General features: G+C 37.2%; 5 protein-coding genes across 6 annotated transcripts in view; 3 read left to right on the top strand and 2 right to left on the bottom strand.

The window, feature by feature from the left end:
- LOC104806901 overlaps positions 1-188 on the bottom strand; it is a 1,005-nt gene extending 817 nt beyond the window's left edge. The window contains exon 1 of the mRNA XM_010531994.2: positions 19-188. Within this exon, the coding sequence (XP_010530296.1) occupies positions 19-129 (111 nt within the window). The 5' untranslated portion in view covers positions 130-188. The remainder of the gene's footprint in view (positions 1-18) is intronic.
- A 376-nt stretch (positions 189-564) lies between these two features.
- On the top strand, positions 565-2,894 carry LOC104806890. Its single transcript, XM_010531986.1, has 3 exons — positions 565-697; positions 1,377-1,691; positions 1,913-2,894. Exons 2-3 carry the CDS (start codon positions 1,403-1,405, stop codon positions 2,626-2,628), a joined length of 1,005 nt encoding a protein of 334 aa, XP_010530288.1. The 5' UTR covers positions 565-697; positions 1,377-1,402; the 3' UTR covers positions 2,629-2,894.
- Positions 2,895-5,501: 2,607 nt separating this feature from the next.
- Positions 5,502-10,715, top strand: LOC104806881 (NADPH--cytochrome P450 reductase 1-like). Its single transcript, XM_010531977.2, has 18 exons — positions 5,502-6,032; positions 6,413-6,472; positions 6,556-6,632; positions 6,722-6,779; positions 6,957-7,040; positions 7,120-7,156; positions 7,367-7,436; positions 7,606-7,797; positions 7,887-7,979; positions 8,357-8,582; positions 8,689-8,772; positions 8,891-9,042; positions 9,154-9,250; positions 9,341-9,490; positions 9,580-9,657; positions 9,748-9,870; positions 9,964-10,074; positions 10,325-10,715. Exons 1-18 carry the CDS (start codon positions 5,721-5,723, stop codon positions 10,403-10,405), a joined length of 2,085 nt encoding a protein of 694 aa, XP_010530279.1. The 5' UTR covers positions 5,502-5,720; the 3' UTR covers positions 10,406-10,715.
- Positions 10,716-11,022: 307 nt separating this feature from the next.
- On the top strand, positions 11,023-13,645 carry LOC104806871 (argininosuccinate lyase, chloroplastic-like). The gene is made up of 6 exons (XM_010531966.2): positions 11,023-11,514; positions 11,775-12,155; positions 12,403-12,551; positions 12,667-12,958; positions 13,037-13,201; positions 13,274-13,645. The coding sequence occupies exons 1-6, from the start codon at positions 11,200-11,202 to the stop codon at positions 13,532-13,534; spliced, it is 1,563 nt and encodes a 520-aa protein (XP_010530268.1). The 5' UTR covers positions 11,023-11,199; the 3' UTR covers positions 13,535-13,645.
- Positions 13,646-13,730: 85 nt separating this feature from the next.
- On the bottom strand, positions 13,731-16,695 carry LOC104806856 (MADS-box protein AGL24-like). 2 transcript variants are annotated; one of them, XM_010531954.1, is made up of 10 exons: positions 16,519-16,695; positions 16,262-16,311; positions 15,951-16,151; positions 15,316-15,394; positions 15,009-15,070; positions 14,786-14,885; positions 14,615-14,656; positions 14,447-14,488; positions 14,142-14,287; positions 13,731-13,934 (listed from the first exon to the last, which is right to left on the bottom strand). In XM_010531954.1, exons 3-10 carry the CDS (start codon positions 16,130-16,132, stop codon positions 13,916-13,918), a joined length of 672 nt encoding a protein of 223 aa, XP_010530256.1. In that variant the 5' UTR covers positions 16,133-16,151; positions 16,262-16,311; positions 16,519-16,695; the 3' UTR covers positions 13,731-13,915. The 2 variants fall into 2 exon arrangements, with proteins under 2 accessions (XP_010530256.1, XP_010530248.1); XM_010531946.1 differs by lacking the exon at positions 16,262-16,311 and having other exon boundaries at positions 16,519-16,694.
- Positions 16,696-19,968: the final 3,273 nt, after the last annotated feature.

The raw sequence follows: 19,968 nt of genomic DNA, 5'->3' as shown, positions 1-19,968 counted from the left end.
TCGTGTAGAAGAGCGTACTTGGCCGACTAAGAAAGCCTTTACGTAAAGGAAACCTTCTCGCAAAGAGACGCCGAACCATAAGCAGCCTCTCTTCACCCGTCCCCTCGCCGACGACGAACTCTCTTCCATGTGAGACGGCCAAACGGCGTCGTCTTCGGTTAAGGGGAGGTTGGACCTCAGTTGATGAGTAACAACGAGGGAAAAAAAAAAGAGGTGGTTTCAAACTCTGCCACGTATGCTTACGTGGCTGTTAAAGAGAAGGCCGCGTGTAAACTCAATAAAATGGATATATGGGCTTATTATATTTGGGCCTTTAGTTCTGGGCCCAGATGCTTGTCTCTCCGAGGCATAATCGGTTCGATTCGAAATATTTTTGTTATAAAAATGAAAGTTGATAGTTATTTATTTATTAAATTTTAAAAACTCAGGTTTTTTTTTTGCAATTATCCTAAATTTTAATATAGTTAATCTATTATTGTGATGATATTAAAATTAATTTATCAATTTATCTATTCGTTGGTAGTTTTAAATGTGTGAATTTTTGTGTTTCATTTTTTTTTTCCTGAACTACAAAGCCAAAAAAATCAGAGACTTGAGACTAGGCAAAAAGCCACGAGAAAACCTCACCGAACAAAACTCACGAAGACCCTTGCCTGCCGCCGGGTTATCGCCTCCGCCATAGCCGTGTTCATTTCCGGCAAGTTGCATCCTCCCTCTTTCCTCCCGCTCCTTGGATCAGATATGATATTCTCTGGTTTTTCCATATGGGTTCTCTTCTCGTTGATATGAGCAAACATAATTTTGGGTTTTCATGAGTGTATGCTCATTTTTCTATTTCCTGCGTTGGATTCGCTCTCTGTTGCTATTTGATTGGTCGTTCCTCTCTTTGTTTTCCTTTGTCTTCGATTTTTGTAATGAAGTCTTTGTGAGTGTCTCCTCGATCGCATGTGTGGTTGGATTGCGACTGACTAGGTTCTTGGATTTCGCCAACCAAGTGTTCGATGAATTGTCCAATTAACGTGTTGAAGCTCTCTTCCCTTTATCACGAAATCGCAACACCTTGTTGTTGCGGAGCCTGAGAAGTGATGAGCTTGAGCTTTTACGTAATTAGGGTTTTTCGCTGGATTCCACAGAGATTTGGGGATGCAGATGGTTTCTATTCCAAGAACTCATATATGCGTGTGCTTGTGTATTGTATCACCGTTCATGAATTGTAATTGAGCATGAATTAGGTTAAATGTATGTTTGTGTATTTTGATTTCTTTTATACGTTCCCTTGTACCTTTTGTTAGTTGTCGTGAACACTTTCAGTGGTTAGGTTTGGTTTCTTTCGTTGTCATAATCGGTTATACTTTGCGAATTCTCGTGCCTTGCAGCTCAAAAGCTCTAAACTTGTGCCCAAATGGAGGATCCAGCAAAAAGAAAGGAGCGTTTACGAGCAATGCAGACAGAAGCTGCTCAGATCAATGCTTCTGCAGAAACTTCGATGAACCCTAGTCAGCTCTCGAATCCATTCGCTGAGACATCTGGACCACTGCCGAGCCAGGAGGAATCATACCAGACTCAAAGGTTCGATTATTACACGGACCCTCTGTCTGCTTTTTCTAGTAACAAGCGGAACAAGACTCACCAACGAATTGAGCAACATTACTCATCATCTCCGGTATCTCAGTTTCCGCCGTCTATTCCAGGTCCGGGTTTTTCTCCGTAGTTAATGATACATCAAATTCTATGCTTTGTCTTGTTTCTTTTAGTTTGGGGGATCCATTTGTCTCGGGCAGAATCTATAGTGAACTATAGACTTGATCAAATCGTATGTAGTTTCTTTTCCGTTTATATTCTTGTTCTGTTTCATCAGCCTTCCTTTTCCCTTTTTTGCTTTTCGCTGTTTCTGATCCTTATATTATAACAGGACCAGTGGGAAATACTTACCAGCCACACAACAGCCATGGCGGTTTTCAAGCAGAAGGTCAGTATCATAGCGGTAGTCCGCATATAGACCCGAGAGGAATGACCAATCCATCGTTTGTATATCGCGGGACTCCGCAGGAAAGCTGGAATAATTTTCGACATCCAGCCCCCAATTTCCGTCCCTTCCATAGCCCTCATCCGGTGCCAGGCACGTTCCTGAACCATCAAGCAATTCCTGATCCCGCGAACAGATTTGGCGGCCAAGGAAACTACAATCGGCCCCCAATCCCAGGTTATGCTCGACCGTTTTCCAATTATGGGCGACAAAACTCTAACTGGGCAGGAAGAATGGGTTCCGGTTCAGGAAGAGGAAGAGGGGATGGTGGGCGTAATATGAACTCGAGCTTCGGTAGAAATGGAGGAAGGGGGCAGAAATATGACGATGGAGGTTACCGAGCACAAGGGCCTGAACGTTTTTACGATAAATCCATGTCGGAAGATCCATGGAAAAATCTAGAGCCAGTCTTGTGGAAGAGTTGCCCATTTTCTTGTACCAGTAGCTCAACAGGTCAAGCATGGCTTCCCATGTCCATTGTACGGAAGAAACCTACAGTTGCGGAAACTTCCTCAAACAAATCGAGCAGTGCTCATCAGAGCCTCGCGGAGTACCTCGCTGCCTCCTTAGACGAAGCTACCCGCGATGACGCAAGCCAATGATCGGGAAAGTCGCCTCGAGATCACAACGAGCAAATTCTCTAAGGTCGTCGGCACTGGTCAGATATTCGAGATTTTCGGATTACCTGAATATTTGCGACACGAGATATTAGCCGATTTCAAATCCATCTAGACATTTTCGGTCCCAAGTTAATTTTCGGATTTGTGATGTATTTGATTTGGGAAATTTTCTGATATTTCAAAAGAATTTAATAGGTTTGTACATGATATCCGAATTTTAGAAGTAAAAACTTTATTTTACAGTTTAATCGCGAGTTTTCAGATTTAATTACATGAACTCGAATTTTCTTCACAATATAATTCGATTCCATTTTTTTTCCCTCAATTCAAATGATTCAACGGGGTATCCGGAGGTGGCATCAGCACCATAAGTTAAATTGCTTAAATTTTTCAAATGCCCTTGTTATTTGAGCAGTGAGTTCAAGGAGAAGACATGATGAATCTCCCAACTGCCAAAAGGGGCCCACCCATGAATGAAGCTCTTTTCACTTCTTGAATCAACGCAGAGAATCTTTATTACCGATTTTTTATACCCATATTATCCTCCATAATTAAAAATATATTTTCGATATCCTATTGACAGATATATGGTGCGCATTTAATTTGTTATTATGTCTCTATATGCGTGCGTATTTATCGTAGTTTGTCATTCCTGTGATGCACCATGGATTTTGACAAATTTATTCTATAATATAGTGTACGTTATTTAGTATTCTACGTTTTTCAATATATATATATATATATATATATATATATATATGCAGTATAAAGGTATTTTAATTTTAAAAAACCCATTTTCAGTGATTATTATTTTTAATTAAAAAACCAAATTTCAGTGATTTTTTTTATCAATCAATTGCTTGAAACTTTCTTTTACTTGTTTTAAATTTTGTTTTCCCCTCGAATAATAAGCTAATGAGGAGTTTGTATTTGGGTTAATTTGGGCTCATATTTTGGGCCTTATAAACCCATTGGGTTGAACAATTGTAGATCAGGAACTACTAAAACCGGTTTAACCGGTTCAGGATATATCATTTTCCATTAAAAAAAAGATCGAACCGGTTGGTGATTGCTGGTTTACCTACCACCAATGCATGTGAAATCCTGAGGTAGACAGACTTTTCTGCATTTGACAACATGGAAATCGAACACGCGATTGGTCAAATACTCGATATAAAGGCTAATCATTTTAGAAATTAAGATTTTGTATGGTCGTTTGTTTAATTTTGTAGTTCTTAATAAATTTTAAAGATATTTTTGTAATTATATTGGATATTGTGATATCTAATTGCAAAATCTGAAGTTAAATTCGATTGATAAAAAAAAATTAATTCATGAATTCAAATTCAAATTTAAATATTGGAATATTTGATGCGTGAATCAAACCAAATAATTAAAAATCGGACAACTTAGTCAACACATTTAGTTCAAACGATTAATTGGTTGTATACTTGTAAGATATATTTATGATTAAAAAATATATCATATAATTTATATGCCATATATTTATTTACAGTGTTTTTTTTATTAAATATTCAATCCTCCTCTTCCCACGTCATTATTAATTTCTTGAATGGTACCTATATCTTAAATGGTGGATTTGGCAGCACAAGAAAATGTTGTGAGAAAAATAAAAAATCAATTTAAAAGATTAATGCAATTACATAAAAAATACTGCTAATTGAATAATCCGGATTTTAATAAGCCCAAAACCATATACTTATCAGTTTTAAGAGGAACAAAATTAGGAATTAAGGAAAATATGTGATTTGGGGATTATGAAATTACATTCCATGCTTTGCAAATTGAAAGTTAGAAAATATATAAGTTTGATATTTGAAATAAATATTGTAATAGGTATTTAATAGTCGTTGTCGAAAATTTTGTGGCTGAAGATTTTTCCTTGACTATGTACGCATCTTACCAAACCAACCACAGTCGGCAAAGAGCTGCCTAAACAAAAAAGGAAATACATTACGTCACACAATTCCCAACATAGGTTATGATATGGATTATTGTATCATATACATATATATATATATATAGTTAAATATTCCAAATTATTTTTTTTGATTTTATTAATTTTCTATATAAAAGATCTATTGATTTAATTTTATATCCATTTCATTGTATATTTAAATTATATATATATGATTTTATATATTTAGTTAAGAGAAAAGTTATGGAAGATTATCTTTTTATATTAATTGAAAAAATTATGAATAGAAAAATTCAGAAATGAATGAATATAAAAGAAGAATTCATGTGGTCGATCCCAAATAAATTTGGGATTAAGGCGATATTGTTGGTGTTGTATTAATTAAAAAAATAAAAAATAAGATAATCATGAAAAAATAAATTAAAACATTTATAGAAAACAAATAACTCATTTATGTCCAAATTTGCAATGTGAATTTAGTACGTGTGGTTATGTTCCTTTGCTTTGGTAATTGTGGGCCGTGTTTTTGCCAACGGCGAACGTACGATGCATGACGCTTGTTGCCTTCACCAAACATTTATAACATTATTCCAAATATTGAAAAATAGAATTAAATGTGCAATAGGTTAATATATGTTATTTGTATTGGTTAAAGATTAAATTAAAAAGTACATAAAGTAACAATTTGATTGAAATTTAAAATAAGTACATGAATAAAAAATGATTAAAAGGTTATATAAAAAAGCAAACAATAAATATAAGATCATAAAATGAATGAAAATAATGATAAAATAATAATTACGCAATAAAAACGCCTAAAAGAAATCATAAAAGGATTTTGATAAAAAAAAAACTTGAAAAGACAGAAAAAGGTTTTTTCCCCTTCATTATAAAAGGATGAAGGAAAAAAAAAAGGAAGAAAGAGAGTCAAATCTCGAGAAAAAAGGCCAAGGCCCCACTCAGATTCAACTCATAACCCATAAACAATAACTCTGTTCTTCTTGATTCCTCAACTTCTCCCGATCTCTCCCGAATCGTCTTTCTCCGGAGAGGGAGGGAGAATATCTGAGAACCCATTCACTTTCAGGATCTGGGTTCGATTCCAATCGAATTTTCCCGGAAAATTCGCCCGAATATGAGCTCCAGTTTCGGTGCTTCTGGTTTGGTTAGGTACCTGGAGTCGGCTCTGGGGATCTCTCTCGGCGACTCGGTGTCTGACGACGTCGCGCTTGTGATCGCTACCACGTCGTTGGCGGTGATTGTGGGTTTCGCGGTGTTGCTATGGAGGAAGACAGCGACGGATCGGAGCCGAGAGGTGAAGCCGGTGGTGGTTCCCAAGTCTCTGATGGCCAAGGACGAAGACGATAATTTTGATTTGGGATCCGGGAAGACCAGAGTCACTATCTTCTTCGGTACTCAGACCGGAACTGCTGAGGGATTTGCTAAGGTAGTGAGCATTTTCATGGTTGATTAGCTCTGAACTTGGGTGATTTTGATGATTAGTATGATTTGGAATCGATGAGGGAGTATTCGGAAAATAATGAATCCGAAATCCTATTGGTTACTCGAAGTCCTTTAGTTGATATGTAGAATAAGGTTTTGACAATCTTTTACAGAAAATTTTCCGGGTTTAGTTGTAATTCTGAATGTGGGTTGCTACCATATGGTAGAATTCATCTGAAACCCTTTGAAATTTGAAATTTTGATGGAATTTTTTGTTGTATTGTGACTGAAAGTTTGGTGCTTTGAGACACTTCTCTCGCCATTTGTTCTTCTCCAACGTGTAATCCATTGTGATCTCATGCCATGGAGTTTTTCTGTTTTTAGGCATTAGCAGAAGAAATCAAGGCGAGATATGAAAAAGCAGCTGTCAAAGTTGTTGACATGGTATGGTTGTTTACTTCCTCAGATACTTTATTTTCAGCTACTTGACACTTTGGTTTCTTCTTCAATGCTTTTTATTTGTTTAGGATGACTATGCTGCGGATGACGACCTATACGAAGAGAAATTGAAGAAGGAAACTTTGGCTTTTTTCGTAGTTGCTACGTAAGATATATCTTATCCATAGTTTGCTACCTTCTTCTTCGCAATCTCCAAGAGTTTTGTTGGATTCATGTGTTTAATTATGTGTTTAGTTATGGAGATGGAGAGCCTACTGATAATGCTGCCAGGTTTTACAAATGGTTTACAGAGGTTTGTCAACTTAATGCAACAAATCATATTCACTTAATGTTCCTTGTATTTGATATTGCAGGAACTCTATCACTTTGTCATCAGCTTTTTTCTTTGTATTTAATATAACATGCACTATCAGCTTTTCGGAAGCTTTCTTATGCATACCATTTAAGGTGCGTGTTTTCCTCTTTCCAGGGAAATGAAAGTGGAGTATGGCTTCAACAACTAACGTATGGTGTTTTTGGTCTTGGTAATCGTCAATACGAGCATTTCAATAAGGTATTGTGGGAAAAAGTGTGTCTTCTCGCCTTTTTTTTATCACTTGCTGGTCTAAACTTATGGTACTTTTTTGGCACAGATAGGGAACGTTCTTGATGAACAACTCTCTGAGCAAGGTACATGCAAATGTTATTTACATTTCTTGACGTTTTAACCTATATACTATACCTTGAATAGATAGATTAATTTATAATAGTGTGCTATGCACCTCTGATAGTGCTGTTTATCTACCTTTTCCTATGTGCAATTGTTAACTTGGATTCACATTTCCTAGTTTTTTTGGTGCATGAAGGAGCAGTCATTTTGTATTGTCTCATTTAATTCAGGTGCAAAGCGTATCATTCAAGTTGGTCTAGGAGATGATGATCAGAGCATTGAAGATGATTTTAATGCCTGGTTATTTTTCTTCCCCTGGTTTTCATATGCCCCATTACCGTTTTTTTCATGATTATCGCTACCCCAGTACTATGGAAAGTGAAGATTCTAAATGAGATTGGATGTAGTTTGTTTTCTGTATAGGGTTGTCGAGTTATTCTTCAATTTTTTTTTTCTTTTGGGTTTGCAGGAAAGAAGCGTTATGGCCTGAGCTGGATAAGCTGCTCAGAGGCGAGGATGATACAAGTGTTGTAACCCCTTATACAGCTGCTATTCCTGAATATCGAGTGGTGATTCATGATCCTGCTGTTACTCCTGTGGAAGATAGTTCCTCAAGCATGCAAAATGGGAATGCTGTTGTAGACATTCATCATCCTCGCGGGTATATGTAGTAAATAAGCATATCATTTACCAGTACTTCTTTTTTTCAGTTTTGTTTGCATGCTAAGTTTTGTTCCTTCTTTCATACAGAGTGAATGTTGCTGTACAGAAGGAACTTCACAAACCTGAATCTGATCGGTCTTGTATTCATCTCGAGTTTGATATTTCAGCGACTGGTATTACGTAAGTCTCTCATACCTAACCGTGTTCGCCTTGCAGCCCTCAGTAGATGACTTGGTTGTTCTCATGGCTGTGTGGTTCTGTTCAACTTGTATAGGAACCGGTTGACTGTATATGAATGTGTTTGATATGTGAGTGCAAGTTACCTATTTGAGGTTTGAGATCTGCTTATGGTATTATTTGTTAGAGCAAGATGCTATATCACTAGAATTCACTTTTATCTTGATGACTGGACTTTATTTTTTTTACCCCGCTAGGTTTCCTACACGTTTTCCTCCAACGTTCTCTATTCTATAAGAACAGTCGAATTAGTTCATATGAATGATACTTTAGTCTCTGCAAGAGCTGCGTTTTCTAATTTTTTCAATCTTTGTCTGCAGATATGAAACAGGAGACCACGTTGGTGTTTATGCTGAAAATCATGTTGAAACGGTTGAAGAAGCTGGGAAGTTGCTGGGACAATCTCTGGATTTGTTATTCTCTATACATGCCGATAAGGAAGATGGATCACCTATGGGAAGCTCATTACCACCTCCCTTTGCCGGCCCCTGCACACTTCGTACTGCTTTGTCACGTTATGCTGACCTCTTGAACCCTCCTCGAAAGGTTGTCTTGTGTCCTTGCAATTAGCTGCATGTAGCTTTTATCAATGTTTCCTCGTCTATTTTAGCTTTGTTTATTTCCTCCATGCTAAACTTGCTTTTGGTTTCAGGCTGCTGTGATTGCCTTGGCAGCATATGCTACTGAACCTAGTGAAGTGGAGAAACTCAAGCACTTAACATCTCCTGCTGGAAAGGTTCTGAGTCACTAGTGTATCTATTTTTCCTGTTCTTTCCGTGCTTTTTCTGTTCTCTTGCTTTTAACCAACTGCAAACCTGTTATCAGTTTTGCTTAACAGTGGCATGTTTTTGCAGGATGAATACTCACAATGGATTGTTGCAAGTCAGAGAAGTCTTCTAGAGGTGATGGTTGCATTCCCGTCTGCAAAACCCCCGTTGGGCGTGTTTTTTGCTGCTATAGCTCCTCGTCTCCAACCTCGTTACTATTCTATCTCGTCCTCGCCAAGGTGGTTTAGCTTATCTTTTCATATTTTTGGTTGCTATTTATGACAGTTAGAAGAATGAGACTTGTCCATCAACTAATGCCGGATTTTTTTTCTCCTGATTTTTTCTTTCAGATTTTCACCTGATAGGGTTCATGTTACTTGTGCCCTAGTCCATGGCCCCACTCCAACTGGTAGAATTCACAAGGGTGTGTGCTCGACATGGATGAAGGTAATGTTTTTTTAGCTTCTTTTGATGTCTGTTTATTCCCTACTCATTCTTTATGACTGTCTGATGTTCAAGTAGTCTTGAAAATTTCAGAGTGCAACTCCAATGGAGAAGAGTAGTGACTGTAGTGCGGCTCCAATCTTTATTCGAACATCCAATTTTAAGTTGCCATCAGACCCTTTAACCCAAATTGTTATGGTGGGACCTGGGACCGGCTTGGCACCTTTTAGAGGTTTCCTGCAGGTTTGTAACTAATGTTCAATTCGGTTGTTCTGTTTCTGATTAACAAAGGGGAGATAAGTATATACACCCGGCCATGCATTGGTATGCAGGAAAGGATGGCACTGAAAGAAAATGGAGTTCAACTAGGTCCATCTTTGCTCTTCTTCGGGTGTAGAAACCGAAAAATGGTTGGATTTTTACCTTGCTTCCTCAGGAGTAGCCATTTGCAAACGTTTCCACCGTATCAATCTCTTACTTGGATCTTTATTCGTTGGCAGGACTTCATCTACGAGGATGAACTCTATAATTATGTTGATCAAGGCGTCCTATCTGAGCTCATTGTAGCGTTCTCTCGCGAGGGACCACAGAAAGAGTATGTTCAACATAAGATGATGGAAAAAGTAAGTGTATATCAATCAGGAGAATAGCGGGTTGTTGTAGGAATGACAAGGTGAAGGCATATTGATGGTCCCATCTCTTGCATTTTGGTTCAGGCAGCAGAAGTTTGGAAGCTAATCAAAGAAGGATATCTCTATGTGTGTGGTGACGCCAAGGGCATGGCAAGAGACGTTCACCGGACTCTACATACCATTGTTCAAGAGCAGGTATGGTATGGTACACAATCTTTACTCATTTTTCAAGCCAGTGTCAGAGACTCAAGATTGTAAAATTTGGCCAGATTGCCAGGCTAAGTAAGTATGGTACCTTTCCCTGGCTGGCACGGCCCGACCCGAGTAAAAACGGGCATACTTTGAGCCCGGCTGTTGAATTTTCGCTCGATATAGTCCGGTTTCCGTCTGCTTCTTTTGGCTCTGTTACACTTTATTGATCTGTGTTTGGAAAACAACATAACAGGAGGGGGTGAGCTCATCAGAGGCAGAGGCTGTGGTTAAGAAACTTCAAATGGAAGGAAGGTACCTGAGAGATGTCTGGTGAGAGAGATGGGCTTCTGATTAGTTTTCCTTTTCCCCCAATTCTTCCCCAAAAATCTAATAAATGGCCGATTGATTCTCTCCTTCTGGATAGAGAGAGCATCTGGGCTTTTTTTTTTTTTAATTACAACTGCTTCTCATACTGAGACTGGTCTTCTTCAGGACAGGAACCATATGAACTTAGATATTTTTACCCTCCAACTCTTGCTGCTTATAGTCAGACATGAATCGTTTTGTCAGAATATAAAATGAAACAATTGTTGTAAAATAAATGATTCTGCTGTGAAATACTTGCGTTTTTTGAATCAGAATCATTAAATTATTTCGATTTTTATTCAAAATTATCTAAATATAATTGATATTTATTCAAAATGATCTTTTATTTTTTTTAAATAAAGTTTAGGTTCTGATGTCCATATATATATTTCCGATGCTTAAAATTTATAAAATCTAAAATATTCAGATATAAATTGCGTTATTCTAAATTTTCTCTCCTGTCCTTCTTCTTCTTCTTATTTACATATAAATTTTTAATTTTTTTTTTTAAAATCTGTTCAATTTGGATTTTATAATATTGATTTTAAATTTATTGACGAATATCCAACTTAATTGTCTGTATAACATTGTCGTTAACATGTGTAATTTAAAATCGGAATAAGGTGGTGAAGGGAAAAGAAAAAGAAAAGGCAGTCGACAAGAAAAAAAAAAGAAAAAAAAATCGGGAAAATCCCTCGTGGTTGTCGCTGACGCCAAAACCCCCTTTCCCGAACACCAAAAACCTCTCTCCCATTCTCCTCCATGGAAGCAATTGATCTTTCATCCTTCTCCCAGAGCCCACTCCCCTCTCCGCGGCGTCCTAATCCGCCGTTCCGAAACCGTCCCCGCTCCTTTGTTCCGCCATCGGGAAGCAAGTCACGGCGTCTGGAGCCGTTGCGTGCGATGGGTCATGTCGGCGAGACAACCTCCAAGGAGACGAAACTGTGGGGAGGGAGATTCGAGGAGAGTGTGACGGAGAAGGTCGAGAAGTTCACGGAGTCGATTTCGTTTGATAAGTTGCTCTACAAGCACGATATCATGGGGAGCAAGGCTCATGCCGCGATGCTCGCTAAGCAGGTTCGCGAAATGTAGTTCGAGATTAGGATCAGAATCTGATTGGGTTTTGGGGATTTGGGTTTGTTTCTTTTTCTGATTCTGATCCTGGGTCGAATCCAAAAGTCCCTCCCTTTGCTTCACGAATCTGTGATTATCTTTTCAGTATCTGAACAATGCAATGATTGAAAGATTTAAGCCTCTTTATCGCGTCACTGTTTTTCAGACCATGGAAGCAATCCAAAATGTAAAAAGACAATGTTGGTGATGTTCTTCTCTTGCAGGGGCTTATAACCGAGAGCGACAGGGACAGTATTTTGCTTGGTCTCGATGCCATTGAGAAGCAAATAGAAGCAGGAGAATTCATATGGAGAACTGATAGAGAGGATGTGCACATGAACATAGAAGCAGCTCTTACCGACATGATCGGTGAGCCTGCCAAGAAGCTTCATACAGCAAGAAGCCGGAACGATCAGGTTGCCACCGATTTCCGCCTGTGGTGCCGTGATGCCATCGATACCATTATCGCCAAAATCAAACATCTGCAGACTTCACTCGTGATGTTGGCTTTGAGGAATGAGGCTTTAATAGTTCCTGGTTATACACATCTTCAAAGGGCTCAACCTGTTCTGTTGCCACACGTTCTCTTAACTTATGTGGAGCAGGTTCGGAATTTGCACATTGTTATAGATTTAGCTGTACCAATTTGATTCAGTAATTAGATCTAGAGGGTCGAACCGGTTTTTTTGTCTTCTTTTGCGACCTTTTCTGATTGTTAGGTTGCCTTAGTGCCCCAAATATCATAGGTTTTGCATTTACCATGATCTACTTGAACATTGTATTCTATATCTATGTATTTGTTTTCCCTTGGAGTTCTACTAATTTATCGGTATTCGGTCCATTATTTTGCAGCTTGAACGTGATGTTGGTCGTTATATAGACTGTCGAGAGAGGTTAAATTTCTGTCCTCTCGGAGCATGTGCTTTGGCTGGAACTGGTCTGCCCATTGATAGGTTTATGACCGCAAATGCTTTAGAATTCACTGCACCAATGAGGAATAGGTATGTCCCAAATCCGGAGATTTTGGACTTACATTGTTCATTTGTTCTGCCCTGAGCTTCAGTCTCTTGTTTCGTTATGAATTACTTCTTTTTTTTGTCTCGGTACTCCATCCAGCATCGATGCTGTATCAGACCGGGATTTCGTGTTGGAGTTTTCGTTTGCAAATTCCACAACAGCCATTCATTTGTCTCGGCTCGGTGAAGAGTGGGTACTGTGGGCATCTGAGGAGTTTGGATTCATCACTCCAAGTGATTCCGTTTCGACTGGAAGCAGTATAATGCCGCAGAAGAAAAATCCAGACCCGATGGAGCTTGTCCGAGGAAAATCTGCTAGAGTTATAGGGAATCTTGTCACTCTCCTCACATTGTGCAAGGGACTTACCCTCGCTTACAACCGTGATTTTCAGGTCTGATCTTTTGTTCTCAATCTGAATCTTTCAGACCATTTTCCCCTGAGAATTCACTTAACTTGTCTTGTGTCTCAGGAAGATAAAGAACCGATGTTTGATAGCGTGAAAACCATAGCGGGCATGCTCGACGTGTCTTCAGAATTCGCCCAAAACGTTGCTTTCAACCACGATAGAATAAGCAAGACCTTACCGGCTGGCCACCTCGATGCCACCACTCTTGCAGATTACCTCGTGAAGAAGGTAAATAACCCTTTCATCCGTACATAACACCTTGCGATGTTTACCCGATAACACACGTTTTTCGATTCACAGGGAATGCCGTTTAGGTCATCTCACGACGTGGTCGGAAGGTTAGTGGCAGTGTGCGTCTCGAGAGGGTGTGAACTTCAGAGGCTGAATCTCGAAGAAATGAAAGCGGTGAGCGACGTGTTTGAAGAGGATGTCTACGAATTTCTCGGGGTCGAGAATTCCGTGAGGAAGTTCTCGTCATATGGCTCGACCGGATCGGCCTGCGTTGCTGAGCAGCTCGGCTACTGGATCCAGAAGCTTCAGATCATCACCTCCACCGCCTGAGGTCTCATCGTCAAGATTTGGAATATTTATCGGATTTATTCGAAACCCTTTTATTTAGACCTGCATTTTCATATACAGGGTGTCAAGCTCGAAAAATTGGATTTTCGGACCGCTCTGAAATTTCGTTTTTTTTTTAACTAAATTATAAAAAAAAACTATCCGAACACAAATTCTAGACCTTGGTTTTGTAGGCCCGAAATAAACCACTTATATATAATTAGCAGGAAATGTACATATAATTAATATATATAATATTCCATATAATTTCCTGAAAATGTAGCGGGGAATTAAAAGATAAACAGAAATTAATCTCCTATTTCATGCTTTTATAATCCTCCAAAGCAACTTGATCTCTCTCTCTCTCTCTCTCTCTCTTCAGATTCACATGGAAAACGGAAGCCTACACCAAATCAAATAAAATTAACAAAATTAGTAAACTATTAGGAAATAAAAGTAATATCTATTATCGGAAATACTATTTATAAGACTATAACATTTATATATATATATATATATATATATATATATATGCGCATGCGTGGGTAGTGTGCGTATATATATGTGTATGTATGGGTGTGTATACATGCATGAACAAAATTGGGCTTACGCAAGCTTAAGGGAAGTGTCGGAGCAATCGTCTCTGAGAGGAAGTGAACTGCCGGAGATAGAGAGATTGGTCGTCGTCCCTTCCTCTATCCCCACCATTTCCCCTTCCCCAAACGCCTTCGCTTTTCCTCTCTCTAACATATTCAACTGCCAAATACATACATACACACACACACACATATATATGTATATATATATATGTGTGTGTGTGTTTACACACGTTGCTATTGTTAAGAAATTTGTGTATAGCATGCTGTGAAACTGATAAATATGTGTGGTTAAAGAAGAGAAGAGTCTCATCTTTACCCTCTCTCTCAGCTTGTTGTTCTCCTTCTCCAACTCTGCTCCCTGCACATTATATATACATCACTCGCCATCATCAACATACACACACACACACACATATATATATATATATATGTGTGTGTGTGTGTGTGTGTAAATATCGTAAGTTAATTGTATATTCGAACCAACCCTTCTCTCAAATGAAGAAATCTGGTCCATACTACGTTCGCCCTGAAGAACACCACGTGCATGGCATTAGGGTTTATCCAGAACATGTGTGTATATATATACACACACATGTTCATATATATATATGTATGAGCGTCCAAAACATATACGTTATAAGGTAATAATCTCAACCTTTTTCTCAAGAACGCGGCCGAGACCGGATTCAAGCAATTTCTCGAGGCGGTGCAAATCCTCCAAGTTCAAACCTTGAAGATCCTCTCCCCTTAGATGACTGTTGCATATACAAAAGGAAAACCAATACGTACTACGAGTATATATATGCAATCATGTTGACACTCCATAGGTATATACATATATATATATGTGTGTAGATGCGTTATGTGAGGCAATGTACCATAGCTGCTTGTTTTTCTCTTCGACTTCTCTACTCAGTACCACGAGGTTGCTATTCTCCAGCTTTAGGAAACATAAAAGACATATTTATCAATACAATTTTCATGCCTCTTTTATATAATCATCACGCAGTGTCAATTATAATGAAGATCCAACAAAAGTGTACACACACACACACACACATATATATACATATATTACATAAAAACCGATGTTCACACTTTTTTATGAGATGGAAGATCGTCTATATTCGATATTTAATGAATGGGAAATATCAGAAATGAATGAAATAAGATGGACTTAATTACCTGGAGATCAAGAGGAGGAGGATTCAGTTTATTGAGGTTACTTGTATGAAGGTTATACCTTGCCAAGATGTCTCTCATTCTAACACGTTGACAAAACCACATCAATCGCATCCTATCTATATAGTATATACATATATGTATATATGTATGTATGTGTGGGTATATATATATATATATATAGTTCCACGAGATAATATATCTGCGTTTGTATATAGCCAAACCTAAGAACATGTAATAAAGACAATTGCATTACAACAACAAATTAAATACAATGTAACCCAGGATAATATTATATATATATGAACATATCAATACACTAATCTTAGCTCCTGGTCTAAATCATAGTATACTTATAAATGTGTATATCTATATCATACACTAGTGTATGTATATATATCTCCAACAACACATTCTTCCTTTTTTTCTCTCTCCCCATTTTTTTATTCCATGTATATTCTTCTCTAATTGCTCACTCAAACCCATTTCTATAAACATCGAATCCTTGAAATGATTATAATGAATTGATAAAGTTTTCAACACTTTAACCAAGGATCTTCTACATTCACACACACACACACACACATGTACATACATGTGTGTGTGTGTGTATGGATATGTATGTATGCGTGAAGTACCTTGAGCTAGAGAACTCAAAGAGCTTTCCAGTGGCGGAGAAGATGATGAGAGCGACATCGGCGTCACAGAGAACGGAGAGCTCTTCGGATTTCTTGAAGATTCCTCTTCTTCTCTTAGAGAACGTCACTTGTCTCGCCGTCACGTTGTCTATCTTCTTTATCCTTATCTTCTTTCTCGTCATTTTCACGGCTCCGATTCCGCTATTTAACAACAACAAATCAAAGAAACAAAAAAGAAAGACATAATCAAGTGACAATCGCGTGATTAAATCCCTATTTTCAGACATGAACTCAACAGGGTTTTTGAAAACCTTCTACCGTGAGAATCCCAAAAGGATTCACGCCTGTCTGAAAACCCTAGCTAGAAGAGAGAGAGAGAGAGATCAGATCTAGGTGAGAAAAAGTTTGAAACTTTGAATGAAAAATGCATGACCCAGAAAAGAGAGATGGACAAATTTATCAACCCATCAACGATTGGTTGGAAAGAACCGAACGAGATTCATGAGAATTATAAGCAAATGTGTTTGAGGGTCGCTTTTTCTCTTGTGATTTTGAATGATTTGCTTACCTTTTTCGAGATCGGAGGAAACTGGATTAGGTTTTGCAATCTCTCCACCCACTAAAACGGAAGAAAATGAAAGTGGGATTCTGCTTTTTCCCGATCTGAAGAGGGAGGGTGCGGCTTTTTTTTATGTAACGCTACTTTTTATAGCTAGACACAGTCTCTCTATGATTATCAAGGCACCATGGTTTTTGACATCTTACCAGGAAAAAACAATATATATATATATATATATATATATACACACACACATACAGTGTTTCCGACAAAGGTAAAAGGCGGATGTTGTTAGGAATGAATTATTATAAAGTTTCTCATATATGGTTAGGAACTTTATAGAACAAATATGAAGTTATAGATACAACATCTTTTAATTTGGTTTCAATACAGTATATTATCATGGCTCATTTGTTTTATACAAAAAAAACTGCATCTAATCCTCTAATTCTTTATTATTCCCTCTTTTACTGTTTTACATGAAGATAAAACCATACATAAACAACCAGATACAAACTGTGTTAATCAACTTATTTGACTTCCTAGATAATGCTTACAATATAATTTAGATTATCCAACTTGGATAGATCGATGGGTAAAACGGAATACAAAACATATCTGGTCATACGAGTTCGAGCCTTAACATGGAGAGAAAAAACGTAAATTCAATCATATGGCTTACTCTTATTCACGAGATTAGACTAGACCAAACTCCAAAAGATCCGGATATCAAAAAAAAAATCTGTATTAACATTAAAAATACTAAAACAAAACTCCCGACTCCCGACTGCCTCATTCGTTCAATGGCTATATATACACACACAGTTATAAAGATTCACGCACATGATGATGTGGTAATTAAAGGAGATCCATGCACGGATCTTCGGTTCACATTTCTTGCCGGATTTTATCACTTTATAGATTAAGACAAGTGCAATAAATGTTTTATCAGTGCGCATGTATATGTATAATTTATGATGCTCTTCGAGGAAGAGGGGGAGAGGGAGAGAGAATAACTGTTCCGTACAAGAGGGATCTAATCAGAAATCAGTTCATGCATGCTGTGTTTGCAGCGTGAATCGTCGTACCTCCTACTTCTGTATCTTCACCCCTCCTCCTCTTTCATATGTCCCATCTCTTATTTATTTATTTATTTAAATTTAAATTTAAATTTATTATCCACCGATATTTCGCTCCTCGTTATCGTCTTTTTTTGTTAATCTGTTCACAGCTTTAGTTATTATGGCATTTAATATTCAGACCCTCAAAAAATCTAGGGGTCTGTGTTTTCGGATTTGGATCGGTCCACGTAGAAATCAAATCCAAAATCCAGTTAGATTTAGACCGGTTTTTATTGGTTATGATTGAATTGGAATTCAAAAAATTGGAACCAAATTAGATTCTGTTCAATAAAATAGAAATTGAAATACACAACCGTATAAACAGCGTAAAATAAATATTAAATCGTAGCTCACGTATTGTGCGAATTTTTTAGGAATAACAAAATTCATTAAAAAAAAAACAAATTGCAAGATGCCATGTTATTAAAAAAATAAAAATCGAAAATATTTATTTGCTCTTTCTTCTTATTGGGCTGGAGTGAGTCCGGGCCAATCGAATTTACCACAATTTAGAAAAAAAAAATGATTTATTACAAAAAACAAGTTATTTCTCTAAATTTTGTCCGAATCCACTGACATGCAATTAGATGTTGGATGCGGTGTTGGTACAATTAGATATCGGTATGTTGTCGGATTCAGTTATGAGGAACGAAAATGATGATCTCTCATCTCAGTTCGGATCTTCACTGTTTTCTAGTGGTTCCAGCTTATTACTAAATCGAGTTCGATTTATCCTAACCGAATCCACCGTCCGGTTTAGCCTAACCGGACCGTAATTGGACCCTCTAGGCGAAAACGGGGGATCCGCATCCTCGCCATATCATTTACGTCTCCCCTTGATATCTTTTGAAGCCTGAAGGCAATGACTCTTGACTATTAGAGTCAATATTTAGTTTTGTAAAATCTGTAATCAATTGGTATAATTATATATGATTCTCTTTTATTTTTCTAATATTTCAAATTCATGTATAAACGATATCATCGTTCCAATAGAACATACAGAAGGAAATAAAAGATATATATATATATATATAAGGTTTTGCAAGATAATACCAAAACTTGAAATGATTGTTACGATATAAAAGAACTTAGGAAGGGAAATAGTGACGAGTGGTAGCAAGTGGCGGTCAAAAATGGGAGGTAGATAGACAAAAGGGTTTGTAAGACTAATCAAGAAATGTTTGAAATCTTTTGTTACAACATATTTTTTTAGGTCAAATAAAACTACCGACTTTGGAAACAGTAAAATTGAGATATATATATATATATATATATATATATATATATATATATATAGAAAACATCCACCTAGGATGATGAGGTGTCTTCACCACAACCCTTTAAACTTCTTTATTAATATATATAGATTTATAAATAAGGTACAAGAGTGAAGAGTCCTTTTCGTATTTATTGTTCACCTTAGACCAACAATATAATTATACGAATTGGTCAGGAAACGGAATTAATTTATTAAGAGCTATATTATGTACATACAATTCAGCTCGTTAATGAATTATAAAAAAATATTTTATTGTGTTCATTGGATTTGTATTATATTATGCATACAAGCGCGTACCATTTTATTTTGGATAATCCCGACAAATGACTGAGCGCTAGAAAAGATAATTGCATTAAAACATGGCTAAACCAGTCAATCGCCGTTGAATTCCATTCACAAATCTTGATTTACTCATACTAATGAAAGAATAATATTAGTTTTACTATTCTGCCAGAAACTTTTATGAGAATAGTATTACGTACTATGAAATTTCTTATGTCTAAGACTGAAACGTGTAAATATATTTATGTTTCCTTAACATCACGAGAAAATAAAAAAAAGGGGTATGTGGCTTCTAATGGCTTTGAATTATTGTAGTGTCAAATGCATTGATTTTGTTTTGTCAAGATGATAATAAAAGAAAACTCGAAATTCAACGTTTGGCCTAGGCACGGAACAATGACGGAGACGACGTCGTTTTCGGGGACCTAACAAAAAGTCAGAAGTCTCCTGTGAATCCTTCACCACAAACGCAACCTCTCCACTCCAACCTCACGCGTTGCTGTACGGTACGGCCTTTTGGTTTCCCCTCGAAGACATTGATTTCGAGACACGTTGTAGATATTTGTCCAAGTTTTAACCATAACGTCCACTTCACTTTTTCCTATTATAATTTATTCGGCAACTTTTCATCATGTGTAAAAAAAATATCTTCCAACATAAGTCAATTGTATCCTATGTATTACACAAACACTACTAGTACTTTAGTTCTTCTTTGGAATGAGTTACATTGTCAAACAAAAAATGTGGTCAATCCATATTGCTACGACAGATTTGAAC

This window comes from Tarenaya hassleriana, unplaced genomic scaffold (genome assembly GCF_000463585.1).
Source record: "Tarenaya hassleriana unplaced genomic scaffold, ASM46358v1 Cleome1, whole genome shotgun sequence".
NCBI lineage: Eukaryota > Viridiplantae > Streptophyta > Magnoliopsida > Brassicales > Cleomaceae > Tarenaya > Tarenaya hassleriana.
Note: the sequence above shows the minus strand (reverse complement) of the source record. Positions and strands in the feature narration are given on the sequence as shown.